This window comes from Xenopus tropicalis, chromosome 3, assembly GCF_000004195.4.
Source record: "Xenopus tropicalis strain Nigerian chromosome 3, UCB_Xtro_10.0, whole genome shotgun sequence".
NCBI lineage: Eukaryota > Metazoa > Chordata > Amphibia > Anura > Pipidae > Xenopus > Xenopus tropicalis.
The window spans coordinates 127619930-127635133 of NC_030679.2; the positions used below are offsets into that span (position 1 = coordinate 127619930).

The 15204-nt window shown below is 45.4% G+C and overlaps 1 protein-coding gene across 1 annotated transcript; it reads left to right on the forward strand.

Annotated features, from left to right (window-relative positions):
* The first annotated feature begins 8162 nt into the window (after positions 1–8162).
* On the forward strand, positions 8163–14431 carry nefm (neurofilament medium). The gene is made up of 3 exons (XM_002932557.5): positions 8163–9259; positions 10131–10255; positions 12274–14431. The coding sequence occupies exons 1-3, from the start codon at positions 8222–8224 to the stop codon at positions 13853–13855; spliced, it is 2745 nt and encodes a 914-aa protein (XP_002932603.1). The 5' UTR covers positions 8163–8221; the 3' UTR covers positions 13856–14431.
* Positions 14432–15204: the final 773 nt, after the last annotated feature.

Genomic DNA, 15204 nt, shown 5'->3' on the forward strand with positions numbered 1-15204 from the left:
AGAGGGTGCCTACATACCACCCCCAGTCTGCCCCTCATGAACACAGAGTAGAGGGTGCCTACATACCACCCCCAGTCTGCCCCTCATGAACACAGAGTAGAGGGTGCCTATATATCACCCCCAGTCTGCCTCTTATGAATACAGCACTACCATTCATCAGCCTCTCAGGCTTATTCTGCATCCTACCCACATGTGAATGGCACACAAGGTAGGGAGTAATTCAGCAACAGAGCATTTATGAAGATCAGCCTGGGGTGGCACATAGGCATTCTCTATTCTGTCCCTTACACACAACTGAATGCATTCTGAATTGCAAAGACTGGCACCCGGGGTAAAAGAAAAATGTAAGTTTATCCCCATTTTTTGTGATGACTTATCATCCCCCATCTGTAGCAGAACTGCATCTCCCAGACCCTACAAGGTGCTTTCAGGTATTGCAGCTATGTACCAAAACGGATGCAAGCCACAACTAATAATAGACCATACTTGGAATAGAGAAGCCTGCAGAGCCCAGTACTGAGAGGGCCAGAGAGGGCAGCCTGGGGGCCGGGGAGTGAGCTTGGCCGCATTGGCCGCTCCTACATTAGCTCAGTCAGGCTGCAGCTAAATGTGCATTACTCATTCCTAATGAATCCTCCCTTTAACTTCTCAGACACACGGCAGAAGCTTTTAGCCACTACGTTTAATGACATCCCTGCACACTTGCTGCTTGAACTTAGCATTTGGGTCTGGAGAAGGTCCCCCAGGATGCTGGATGTCAAACCAAATTAACCCTTTGCTGTACTATGGGATTCCAGGCTCTCCGTGTGATTTTCTACAGTTTAAAAGGGGTTTTGGCAAAGGTGGGGCACATGAGATCATGTGACTGTGGCCCATAATACACAGGCTCCCTGCACTCCCAGTAACTTGCACTGAGCGCCATTGCATCTGTCCTACCTCTTCCAATGAAATGTGTGCCAGTGCCCCCTATGGACCCTGGAGCTACTGCCCCCCAGAGCATAGGGGTGGTTTCCAGGATTCCCACAAATTGCACCCAATATGTAAAAGGGGCACAACTGTGGTGCAATTGGTGGTTTAAAACATGACAATAATTTACGAAAATAGCACTTTGCACACTGTGAGCGACTGATGTTCAAGTTAAGTGTTTGTGAAACAGGTCATATTCCTGCAGTTTTGGGGACCCCCTTTGGCCTTCAAAAACAGCTGCTGAGCTGACGCCTGCCTGGCAGAATAACGCTGTCTCAGATTATCCGTGAGTCTCCAGAAAATCCCACCCACCCCAGGTCTCCAAATGGCTTTTAAACTCTGCCGCATACTCGCTGCTCATTCGCAGTGATCATTCAGTGACAACAATAACATAAAATTAGACACGCCCATAGTATATTGCGCCATAATAATCCCCCAAGAGATAGTCTCACTGGGTTGACAGGTCTGGAAACTGCTAACATCTCAGAAACCACTAAAAAGAGAAAATGAATAAAAATTATCCAAAGTGCTCAGCCATGTACCCTGAATACATTCCCATATATTCTTTATTTTAGTTCAGCAAAAATGGCAGACCATGTCCTTCTGTGGGACCAATTAAGTACAGAGGCCCATTTGGGATTCAGTAGTAACTGCACATTTAGTGAGGCTTCTTTTCACACCCCAATTCCTCCTAATATGAAGGTGTGAGGCCGCTGCAGATGGGCCCTGTTAATGCTGGAGTTTGCCTTGGACAAATCCATGCTTCAGCACCTGCCCCCAGCTCTCCCCCCTGAGATCACTAGGGTGGGCTAATGGCTGCTCAGTCAGTGCACACTCACTTCTCCCATGTAGGATTTATTACAAATGAGCCTAATTTCATTGGCATCAATAACAGGAGCTGGAGTCATCATTCATCCTGAACGTCACCGAGGGAATTATTTATTTTATCCAACAAGGAATGATAAGAGGGGAGGGTGAAAATACCTTGTGCAAAAAAAAGGGTGACCTGGTCAACAGCCCTTTCTGTGACTTGCAGGGAAGAAAAGCTATTTAAGGCAGAACTTCAGCTCCCAGAATTCTCAGCTAGCCTCTTCTTCCATTGGCACCCCAACAAAATCAATTCTTAAATTTCAGTTAAGGGTGAAGACACACAGAGCTACTTAGGGCTCTGGCACACAAATCCAATTAGCAATCCATTTAGGGATTTTGGTGCAGACTGCACTGGTATTGGTGCAGCCATACATGATTGATGTAAATGAACTGCTAATTAACCATTCAGGATTTGTCCACTGTTAAAGCAGTGAGGTGGCAAGAGGGTCCTATTGATGAGGGAGGGGGGAATCATATGCCCCCAGTAGGATTTCTCTAACAAGGCCTGGCCTCCCAGCCATCATTATGGAAACATTAGTATAAAGAATAGATTTGCTTTCCTTGGCTCACGCAATGTCATTGGGGCTTTATTGATTACTCTGCAGATTTGGGTTGGGAAGGAGAGTTGCCTGTTGGTTTATCTATATTTAAAAGACCCCAGGGATGGCATGCAGAAAGTGCAGCCAATGGCAGTTCATTCCGGCAGCTCGCTCCAGCCCTGTAAATGATTGGGATGAGAGAATCGCAGCTCAGGTGGCCTCTGTTTGCTCATTAAAATGCCAAGTCTAAATGTGCAATAAATTGTGGCTCCGAGGAACATGGGAAAGGATTTCAGGGGGCGGATCTGAAAGTGGAACGCAGAGTGACGGGAGAGAGATCTTATCCAGTATGACGAGAGGCTTTCAAGCCATGAGAGCTTGGATTATGGCAGCAAGGGGTCTTCACACATTGACACTTAGGGGCAGATTTAGCAAAATGTGAGATTAGAGCTCACCCCAGAAAAATTCACCCACTGCCTATGGCATTTTTGAAAGTGCATTTATTGGTGAAAGTTAAGAGTTTACCACTTAATAAATATGCTTCTAAAAATGCCATAGGAATGAAAAAAGTGGTAAACTCTAATTATGATTTTGATAGATCTGCCCCTTAGTGAATCAGCCCTGCACATCACCCTGCAGCAGTGTCACCCAGCAACCAATCAGATGGTTTAATTTACTAACCTTAGTGCAGCCCAACAAACTAAGTTTTCTAAGATGTCCGAACAGTCATAAGTAACCATAGCTAGTCCCTAGCAGTGCATTGTTGTATTGTTTAAACCTCTAATATCCCAGCAGAAAGGGCTTTGGAGCAGTACCCCTGCTGTTATTGGGGTGCAAGGCTGCACACTCCACTGTGGTTGGGAGCTATGGGCAGGTATATAACAACAAGGACACAAACTCAGTGGCTGCTAGAGGGGCTCATGGGTATAGAGGGCCTGCAGGTTTGATTCCAGACAAGGCACCATGTGCGAGGAGTCAATATACAGTATAACTGCAATGGTTATGGCGTACACAACCCTGTAATTTGCCACACTGGGGCCCAACAGTTTGGAACTAATTGCCACTGGGCTTCACATAGAAAGAAATAAGCAATAATATAATGTAGAATGTGTAAGTGCCACCCATACACACATATAATTCAGGTACAGAATAAAGGAAAACTCCAGCCAATCCATTTCCCATTGGTGATGCACCGCCACCGTAGTAATTGAGCCGTAAGGATTGCAGCGTGTGAGAGTCAATGCTCTCCAGCTCATTTTCCTCTATTTTGCTGACATAAGGGCCCCGGCTGCTGCTGCTGTACAGTAGGTACACAAAGCAATGGGAATGCAAGAGCTTGCTGGCACGGAAAGGGTTACAAATCCAATAACTCATTATATTGATTGCAAGACCCCCCCTTCCCTACCCAAAGAAAACTAATAGAAAAGCCATTGGCAGCCCCCAGCTTTAATCTCACTCTCGCGTCTCTGTGGTTCTGCTCCTTCACCCCCACTTGCCATTACCACCCACTTCCCTTCATTTCACTGCAGACTCCGCAAGAGTGAGACATAAATGCAGATATCTCAGCATCCCCAGATAAAAGGCCTATTCATTTCCAAGCCAACGCCCTCCCAATCTGTCACTGTCGCTGCCTTATTATACTCAAACCTCGCCCTTTACTTGTCCTGAGCATCTCTCTCTTAATGCAGGGTGGGGAGCGCTGCCAAAGCTCTGCTCTCTGATTGGCAGAGAGGCCCGGGCCCTGCGCAATGAGCAAATCGATGAAACTTTATTCCTACAGAATGAAAATGTCAAACCCTGGATCCCTATATTTTGTGATAAGCCTGCACCCTCTCCTGGGTTGGGTAGGGTGATGGGGGGGTCTGATCAATATTTATAGGAATACAATAGATTGTAAGCTCTTGGTAGCAGGGACAACGTATTCATTCATGGACACAGATGTCAATCATTATTTGTATTGACTTGTATTGGCTCAGCAGAGGGCCTGAAAAGAAAAACAATTATTAAAAGTAACAATAATAATTAAACTGCAGCCTTATAGAGCAGTCGTTTTTTGGCTGCCGGGGTCAGTGACCCCCTTTTGAAAGCTGGAAAGAGTCAGAAGAGGAAAGAAAATAATTCAAAAAAGATAAAAATGAAAAATTGAAGACCAGTTGAAAAGTTGCTAAGAACTGGCATTTCTATAACATAGTAAAAGTTACTGTAAAGGTGAATCGCCCCTTTAATTCTTTTGCGACATTTTGTCACAGGCAGGATTTAGAGTCAATATCCTGTGTGTAACCCCAAAAGAAACAAACACTGTTTCCACTTCTCATAGAGGTTCGGCAGGGATGGCCGACAAATATCCTACCCAAAAGCTAAGGGCACAAGTGTAGAACCTTTAGCCTGGTGTCCCGGGGAGCCCCAGTGGGGCTCAGGATCAGATCCTATCTAAAGGTGCCCTTATACAGGCATATTTAATTTGGGCTTTTAAACTCAGTCAGAGCAGGTTTGATTTCCCCATCAGATCAGGGACCGTATGAATTCATTGGTGCAATCCTCACCCCAACAGTCTCTATCCCCATCATCATGGATCAGCCCAATATCTCCCACCTCTGATGTATGGGCAGTTTTAGTGGCCAAGCCTTCTGATGGAGAAGGTACTTGCACAGTGTTTTGTCCCTTCCCCTGTACCTTCCTAAATAATGACTATATATATCAATACCCAGTATGCCAAGATTTGAAATGTTGTCCCACTCACCCTCATCACAGCCAGCCTGCAACAGAGACAATGGTGAATAAGCAAAGGTGAAACTGCAGGCTGTGGCGCTTATCATTAACTTGGTTATCAATAGGGGCCTTTAAATTAGGGGGCGAGAATGCAAAGCTGCTCCACCTGAAGCTGATAAACTAAAACTCCCAACATCCTCCTATCAACCACCGTTCCTCTGTATACTGGACTGGAATTATTATGGCGATTTTCTCACCCCAGAACAGATACCAGTATGAGCCCTGCCCCCATGTTACAGCTTGGGAATTCAACTATTAATATTATTACAGACACTAAATGATTGGAGTTGATGTGAGTAGAATGTGCAGGGCAGGCTACAGGGTACTAACTGCTCACTCAATGCATTACACTGAATACAGGAGCTGACTGTTACCCATTAAGCACATCCCCGCAAAGATCAGTGCAACGGGCTCTCTGGGTGCCTTGTAGTAAATGTGAATATTAATACATCCACTCTACCATGAACACTTGCCTGGGTCTCTCTAGAAATGCTGAGTGTTGATAGCAGCCGGTGCTGTCATCTTGCTGAGTACCAGCCTCTGATCTAATTAAACATTTAAAGTTCCCTAGAAGTGGAGGAAAAAGCCATTTTTGCTCAGAGTTACATTTCAGTTACTCAGCAAAATTGGCAATTATCTTGCTGGGTCTGTGATCCCAACTCAGTGGATAATTTTATCCTGCAGACCTTCAACCTATTAACACTTGAGCTGCCTGAGGCTATGCGCTATGTGGGTATGCAGCGTGTAGGGTACCAGCATCCAGCATCCTCTGGATTCACATTAACCCCTTGATAGCCAGAGATGCTTTAAACCAAGAATCTATTATAAGCACAGCTGCTGGGGAGTTCCTGCCTGGGACCCGTCATTTGGAAACATATGGGTAGCTGGATGCTGATTGATATCTATATATATATATATATATATATGTGTGTGTGTTAAAGTGAATTACAGGGCAGAGGGCAGCACTGGATATGATACGCAGTACAGAATTCACTGCTGAGAACGTCCCGACTTCTATTTTAGGCAGAACAGGGTACACAGCAATAAGCAGAATACATGCTTCTCTTAAGCATCTGTTATGCACAGAACTGGGTGTATGAGGGCAGAGAATGCATTATATATATGCATAATACATAATATACTGAGACTCCGTACTTTATGCTTCATAAGGGTCCATATGTTTGATATCTGCTGAATTATTGATGCTGCACAGATGAGTTGGCTGCTATAGGCACAGTATCACAGTATGTACTGGTATATATATATATGCCAGTACATACGCTCTATGCTACAAATACTTGTCTTTCTTTTTATTTCACATCTAAGATCCCATGTTCAGCAAACAGGGAGAGGCTGTCAATCTCTCTGCCTGTCAGTGGGTCCAATTATCTTTATCCCTTCCAATGCAAATCATTACTTGTTTCCACCCATCTAGTTTTAAAGAGACAGTAGTAACTATAGTATCATAGTAAATGGGCATATCTATCATCTATCTATCTATCTATCTATGTATCTATCATTACTCTATAAATCTATCTATCTGTCATCTGTCTATGATGATATCTTACAGTTGTGTATTCTGGTTGCTTAGACTTGAGTTTATGGCAATCTGAGTACAATTTGAGTGCTGTAGAATGACTATCACCGAACGTTTTTTTAATATGAGCGAGATATATTAGATTATTCCATGTAGAAAACTATCTATGCATACAGCATATTCACACTTTTGACTTCCAGTCTGCAATAAGAGGACACTGGTCACAAGTGTATGAGACACTATGGACAAGTAGGATTTAACTAGCACAGGAAGATTTCAGACTTTTTGGGCTAAAAAATCCTTTCTGTTGTCCAACCCCCACCCCATATTATGCCAAGGTTAAAAATTAAAAGATGATGAAACAACCAGAAGTTAACTTGGAATGTTATTTGGGAATATCTGAATAAGACGCCCAGTTGCCATTCTACTGCAAAGATCTTCAACTTGACACTCTCCAGCAATTGTTGCCCTAGAGTTCCCAGCTTCCCCCAAAGCTGCCTGGGCATGCTGAAAGTTACAGTTCTACATTAGCTATTGAACTGCAGCTTACAAACCCCAACCCAAGTCAATGACATTTTCTCATCCCTTCCCTCTACCCGGGATGGGTTTACCCTTCTCCAAGGCTGCCTGGGCATGCTGAAAGTTGCAGTTCTGCATTAGCTATTGAACTGCAGCTTACAAACCCCATCCCAAGTCAATGACATTTTCTCATCCCTTCGCTCTACCCCGGATGGGTTTACCCTTCTGCAAGGAGCTAAAAACCTCTCTGGTGGCTGAAACTGAAACAGTAATCTGACAACAACCCTTCGGCACAGTGTAAATACACACACACATATACTAATAATCTCTGCAAAGGGAGAAAATCAAATCTTTCACAGTGTCAGACCTTTTTAAATGGTGGGTTGTCTGGTTTGGGGGTTGTACTGGATATCCCTGCTATAGCATATACATCAGCTAATGGGGGGGAAGATTAATGTACCCATAATGCAGAATCAGGGCAGCCTTGGAGGGCACAGGTGCTACAACTGTAGTGAGCCTAGTCACTGGGGGGGCTTTGAAACACAATATATTTATAACTGCTCAGTATAATACAGGGATCAACAGTGCAATATTGGTTTCAGGTGGCTGCATGCAGTATATTTCAGATACACAAGGAAAGGAAGGGCATGCATGTTGAAGCTGACTGGAGGCAGCCATTGTCTAAAAAGGCATGAGAAGGGAGGTGGGCTGTAACATAAGCCTATAGTATGTAGCCAGTAGCAATGAATGTATAGAGAAAGTTCTGTGCTAAGCTGCCCCTAGATCTTGCCTGCTCAGCCCTGAGCTGCACACTGACAGAGGGGGATGGGTGGGTACAGTACTTACCCAGGGAAAGCTCTGCCCATGTGTAGTGCAGACACTCACCCCTCCCAAGAGCAGATCAATCAGGCAGCAGAATGCCGGTTCCTGCCGTGTTAGCGGATCTTCCCCGTCTATATAAGGGGCTCCACATCTCATCCAGTTGCTGTGAGCCATACACACAACTAGAAAGTCTTCCAGGATGAGTTACTCATTAGAAACTATAGGGAACCCCTCTTATAGGAGGATGACAGAAACCAGGACTAGCTATAGCCGGACCAGCAGCACCCCATCCAGCGGTTTCAGATCCCAGAGCTGGTCAAGAAGCAGTCCCAGCACCATCTCCTCTTATAAGAGGACCCCCAACCTTGCTGCCCCAAGAGTGTACAGCTCTACTGATAGTTTGGATCTCAGTCAGTCTTCTGCCTTCAATGGGGACCTCAAGCAAGTTCGTTTCAGTGAGAAAGAGCAGCTGCAAGGGCTCAACGATCGCTTTGCTGGCTACATTGAGAAGGTCCATTTCCTGGAGCAGCAGAACAAGGAGATAGAAGCAGAGATCCAGGCCCTCAGGCAGAAGCAGAGTGGATATTCCCAGCTGGGTGAGGTCTACGAGCAGGAGATGAGGGAACTGCGCGCAAACCTAGAACTTCTGGGCCACGACAAGGCGCAGATCTTGCTGGATACGGAACACCTAGAGGAGGACCTCCAGAGGCTGAAGGAGAGGCTGGAAGATGAGGCTCGTATCAGGGATGACACCGAGGCCGCAATCAGAGCGATAAAAAAGGACATGGAGGATACGTCCTTGGTGAAGGTGGAGCTGGACAAGAAGGTGCAGTCCTTGCAGGAAGAGGTGGCTTTCATCAAGAACAACCATGAAGAAGAGGTCGGCGAGCTCCTTGCCCAGATCCAAGCCTCGGCCATCACGGTGGAGAGAAAAGACTTCCAGAAGACAGACCTTGCCTCTGCCCTGAGGGAGATCCGCTCCCAGCTGGAAGGCCACTCCAGCCAGAACATGCTCCAGACAGAGGAGGTCTTCAGGAACAGGTACGCCAAGCTGACCGAGGCTGCCGAGCAGAACAAAGAGGCCATCCGATCCGCCAAAGATGAGATCGCAGAGTACAGGAGGCAAATGCACAGCAAGACGGTGGAGCTGGAGTCCGTCAGGGGCACCAAGGAATCGCTGGAGAGACAACTCAGCGACATCGAGGAGCGACACGGACACGATCTATCCAGCTATCAGGTAAAAGATCGGCTGCTGAGGGTTGCTAGGGAATTTGGTACAAAAGCACCCATGGCGCTGCCTGCGCTTATTGCTGAATCATGGGCAGCGCTGAGCGCTTCTGCGCCAAATGCACAGTCACGGCTTGGGGGCTGCGCTTGGGAACGTCGCCTTCCGAAATGGGGAGCTGTCAGTGGTGCTGATAGGGAGTCTATAGGCAGGGAGACAGCAGGGAAGGGTGCAGCTGCGGTGGGGCTCGGTGGGATGAGCATGTACGGGAGGGGGGGGTTGAATAACAGGATTCTGCATTGGAAAGTTTCTGTTATACTACATTTATTAATATAGAGGCCATCTACTGTCATTTAAATACATTTTGTATCCCCCCCCCCACCCTTCCTGGGTCCTGGGTGCGGGTCAGGGGGGCGCAGTGCGCATTGTGCCACTTCTGCAGTCACATGGGCCAGGGTGGGCACTGTTAGGGGGCGTGGCTAAGCCGGACAGTGAAGAAATATATAGTGGAGGGGGGTGTGGCATCTCTGCAGGAAAGGGTGTGGCGCAGTAACTATGTATGTATTGGGTTTGGGGCAAGGTGCAGGGTGTCAGTGTGTTTAGAGTACAGCATGGGCATAGCAATGCTTTTATTACTGAGATGAGTCCATTTTCTGTATGTGGGTTGTTTGCAAGGTCCTAGGGGTTGCTGGGAGTTGTGGTGCAATGCTGAGTGCAGGGGGTGTGGCTCCCTGTATGCTGGTGCAATATGACATAGTGTATATATGTGGTGCAGTAAGCAGATACAGTGCAGGACGGGATAGTGTTGCAGGGCATGGGCTCCCAGCTGGGCATTTTGCTGCTCTCTCCTGATTCCTCTCCGTCTCTTTCTCTGCCTCCCCAGGAAACCATCCAGCAGCTGGACAATGAGTTGAGAGGAACAAAATGGGAGATGTCCCGTCACCTGAGGGAGTACCAGGACCTGCTCAATGTCAAGATGGCTCTGGATATAGAAATTGCTGCATACAGGTACTAGGGCAGAGCGAGCAGAATATTAATAGCACTGCAGAGACTGCAGAGATGGAAACTTTCACTTCCCTAGCTGTGAGCAAGGGTATAGTTTAGCCTATCAGGCTGCACAGAGAAATCGGCTTTCCTTTCAGCTTTATCCCAAATCAGAACAGCAGATATTTAGAAATATATTTTCCCAGCCCATAAGGCATCTGGCATCAAGGACAGCAGAACTGCATTAGAAGCATCAAATTTAGAGCAAGCAGGGAGTTTGAAAAGAGTCTTGCAATATTAGCCCTGTTAGTGCAAGAAGTACAGGGAAGGGTGCAACACTATCCATTGAGAACAACTAGGGCAAGTGCCCTATAACATCACTAGCCAATTAAATTGGATCCATCATGCCTCCATAGATAAATAAGGATAGCTAATGAATGGGTGAATATCATGCAGTAGCTGAGAAAACTGCTTTGGCTGCAAGTCACTTCCAAAAATCAGTATCTCTTCTGAAGTAGAAATTTCAAGGTTACAAATTGGGCCTTTTGCAGTGTGAAGCTAGAGTCCATTCTATACAGTCTTATAGTAAACTCCTAGCTCTTCATATGCTCATCTGCTGGACTGAAGGTATTTAATAGTAGAAGTGCTTGAAGGTGCTTCTAGATCAAAGATGGAGTAGGCAGCTGGGCCTTGCCTTGCTAGAAATTGATTTAATTGTCTCCATTGGTGGCTTAATGGGCTACTTGACAATAGAACACAATAAAAACTCTTTCTGGTCAGCCATATATAGCACCTAATAATTTCCCCATGTGGCATAAGACTAACAGGAAAGGAATCGCTTATGGCAGGAATGCCCCAACCTCAACGGAGACCATTTGTACCAATACAATACACATTCCCTGATATTACATTCCAGGAACCCAAGACCTTCAGAGGATGATTTGTGTTTAAATCTTGGGTCAGACACATTCAGCATGGAGCCCCTTTCTAAGTGACCCATCTCCTAAAGCGTTAGGAAGCCACCCTAAACATTATAGAATTGTTTGAATGGAGACTGGAGCTATTATAAATATACACTAAATTGTACTGGATAGTGTTCATTATTTTTGTTTCAGCTGTTTAAATATGTAATTCAACTTGATATTATTTCTCCTGGCTGCAACCAACGCACTCATGCTGTGAGCCGCTGACAGATTTCCTCCCCCCCCCCTCTACTTGGCTCATTCCAGCATGAGTCGGCAGTTTGCCATGTGTTTCTGACACTCAGCATGGTTAGCTTATTCACAGCATGGGAAAGGCACAGCAGCAAACCTTTTATATCTCAAAAACTATTAGAAAAAAAATAATAAAACCAATTTGTGAAAAAATATACATACTCACCCATTACAGTTTAGTGGACTCTTTATAAAAGCATTAGTTACCCTTTAAGTTAAACAATTAAGGTGTGAGTGAGGGCCATCCCTTTGTCCTGATGCACCTCCCCCATTTTACATAACATTTAGGTGGTTTTTCAACGTGGGATGTGAACTGAGAACATTTGCATTTTTTTATTATAGTTACCACAATGGATCACTATCATAGTGTCTGAAAGTCTAGAGATGCCCAGAATGTAGAATTCAGTTAAGAATTCCACCATAACCCAGAATGTGCAGAATTTAGCCAAATGCTTAGGGGGCAGCCAGACTGAATTCTTAAGATTATGTGTAATGATTGCAAGGCATTGTAAGTGGTGCATACTAAGAAGAAAGCTGTTACTACTGAGTGAGTAAAAGATGCTGAGGGGAGGGAGTGGGGGCAGAATGGTTGTAGGTTTAGAGTGGCGAACCAGAGGCGCACTTGGCAATGTTAATAAATATCTCATGAGGCAGGGAAACGAAGAGCGGTGGGATAGAGGGGACATATATATATATAATAAGGGTTAATCTTTCCCATCTCAATAATAAGGAGGGTTGTGGGTTCTATAGTCTAGTGTGGGAGATTCAATTTGATATCCATGCAGTGTGTAACATTAATTGCATTTTCATCTTAATTTCTTCTTTTAGGAAACTTCTGGAGGGTGAAGAGACCCGGTTTTTCTCATTCGCTGGTGTCCCTACTGGACCCTCCCCTATTCACAGGCCAGCCCCAATAATAGTGTCCTCCACTCGGGTGCAACAGGCACGGTCAGAGCCACCAAGGGTGAAAGTGCAACATAAATTTGTAGAAGAGATTATTGAGGAGACAAAGGTTGAGGATATGGAAGCAGCACTGGCTGCTATGGCAGATGATTTTGCCGCAGGTCTTGTAGAGCAAGAGGAAGAAGAGGAACAGGGAGAGGAGACACAAGAGGATGAGGGAGAAGCTGAGGAGGAAATTGTAGCAGCTGTAGAAAGTAGTGTTCAAGCTGCTGCTCCAGGAGAAGAGGCAGAGGGAGAGGAGGAAGAAGAAGAAGAGAAGGTAGAGGAGGAGGGAGAAAAGGAAGAGGAAGAAAAGGGAGAAGAGGGGGAAGAAGAGGGAGAGAAAGTAGATGAAGAAGAAGAGGGGGGAGAGCAAGGAGAGGAAGAAGATGTAAAAGCAGAGGAAGAGAAAGAGGAAGGAGAGGAAGAAGCTGAGGGAGAAGAAGCTAAGGCAGAAGAGGGGGAGGAAGAGGGTGAGAAAGGAGAAGAGGAGGAGGAAAAAGAGGAGGGAGTAGAGGAGGAAAAAGAAGAAGGAAAAGAGGATGAGGAAAAAGAAGAAGGAGGAGAGGAGGAGGAAAAGGAAGAGGTAGCAGCAGAGGAGGAAGGTGGTAAAGGAGAAACTGAGGAAGAAAAAGGGGAGGCAGAAAAGGAGGAAGAGGCAGAGGAAGCAGAGGGGGGAGAAGAGGAAGCCACTGAGGAGGCACATGATGAGGAAGTAGTGGAAGAGGTTATGACAGAGACTAAGATTGTCAGGGAGCAAGCAGCAGTGCAGGAAAAAGCAGCTGAGGAGGAAGAGAAGGAAGATGCAGATGAGCAAAAGGATGAAGGCGAGGATGAGGAGACAGGGGAAGGTAAGGAAGAAGCAGGGGAAAAAGAGGAAGGGGGAGAGGAAAAGGAAGACGCAGATGAGGGCACTGAGCAACAGGAGGAAGAGAAGGCAGAGGCAGATGAGGAAGAGAAGGGAGAAACTGAGGAAGGAGCTGAAGAAGAAGATGCTGGAGAGGACAAACAAGCAAAAACTCCAGAGGAGAAAAGTGTTGAAGAGACCATCTCTGTGTCCAAAGCTGCATCTGTAGGATCCGAAACAGAAGGTACCAAACAGGAGGAAGAAAAAAGTACCCAGAGGGATGATGGGAAGGAAGATACAGCAGTGAATGGAGATGTGGAAGAGGAGGAAGCAAAGGAAGAGAGTGAAGACAAAGCTGTGGTCACCAATGGCCTAGAAGATGACAGCCCGTCAGAGGATAAGGAGAGCAGCAAGGCCCAGCAGACGGTAGTCATCACAAAAAAAATAGAAACCACAACAAGTGAAGGTGAGGATGGTACAAAGTACATCACCAAGTCAGTAACAGTCACAGAAAAGGTGGAAGAGCATGAGGAGACTGTGCAAGAGAAGATGGTGTCCACTAAGAAGGTGGAGAAGGTCACTTCACATGCAGTAGTCAAGGAAGTTACTGAGGACAAGTGAGATAAAATGTATAGCAATTCCAGCAAGCAGCAGGACTGAACAAGCCATAAGATAAACTGCATGAAAGTGACAGCTTCTAATGGGCTTCTAGCAGAAGGGGGTTCTCTCGTGGGTTGGGGGCTCCAGACACTGTAATATTACTTTCTGTGCAATATTTGTGGGGAAAAAATGCATGCAAGCTCCAGGTGTGCCCCTCCCACACAACTTGGGGAATTTACATAAAAAAAAAATAAAAAACCCAAAACAATCAACTGCATGATATGTAACTGAAGAGGACGTATTTGGGGGTTTCCTAAGTTGCTGTGGGCGTGGGCTGTGGTCCAAGCAATGCATAGCTGGGGGTCTTCAGCTGAATTATGCAAAGAACCAACTGAGCCAAATAAAAGGGGGTAGGGAGACCATGAAACGGAAGTTTTCTCGCCTTAATAAAAGAAATCTATCCTTATGTTTACCTCACTGGTGCAATTAATACAGACTGCAGGTCATGAGAGAACCTAGGAGAATTGTGACACAACCTGTTGATGGGTTATGTAGAAGTGAACCTTGCTCAATAAAAAGGTTATATTGAAAATCTCATTCGCATGTGTCATTTGTCTGTACATTTCATGGGGCGTCTCAAGTACCAGTACAACCCATTAACCTCCATTTCCTAATTGCTTTCCCTCACAGGGGGGTCCAGGTTCCCCAGTCGTTGCCAAGCTGTAAGGTGGGTTGGTGGGATTCCAATTTATACAACTTGTGTTGAACACATGTCCTTCCTGTTCATTCAGTTAAAAACAATGATGTTTCTTTGTATATTAAAAGCTAAATGCTTTGTATTTAATCTAACTTACCAGTGAAATCTCAGTCTGTGAGGCAGGAGAAGGTATTGAAGAACAGAGTTTGATTCCCTACTAGGCATCTAGGGAGCTTCTACATCACTGCTTTGCTTGCATTTTGTTTGCATGGGAACCATCCCATAAAGGGGAAATCTACCCAAAAAGAACTTAAGCATATAGAAAAGCAAACACAATTTCAAGCAATTTTGCAATATACATCAATTGAAAAATATGCAGCTCTTTTATGATTTTTAATAATATGGTTTGGAACAGTTCCCTAAGCCTTCAGCCTGCATTCTCTAAATCCCACAATTCCCTGCACACATGATGTCAATAAGGAAAAGAACATCACAGTGCAATGCATCGTGGGTTATGTAGTTCCTGCCTGCTATCTGTAAGCTGTGGAGAAGTTGTTATAATTTGTAACATCAATGTTTTAGTCCCTCCTCCCCTGCCAGGATTTCAAATGATGCAGAAAGAAAAGAACTGTTTTGCAGCAGGATTTCAGCATATAAAAATGGTATTTATTCA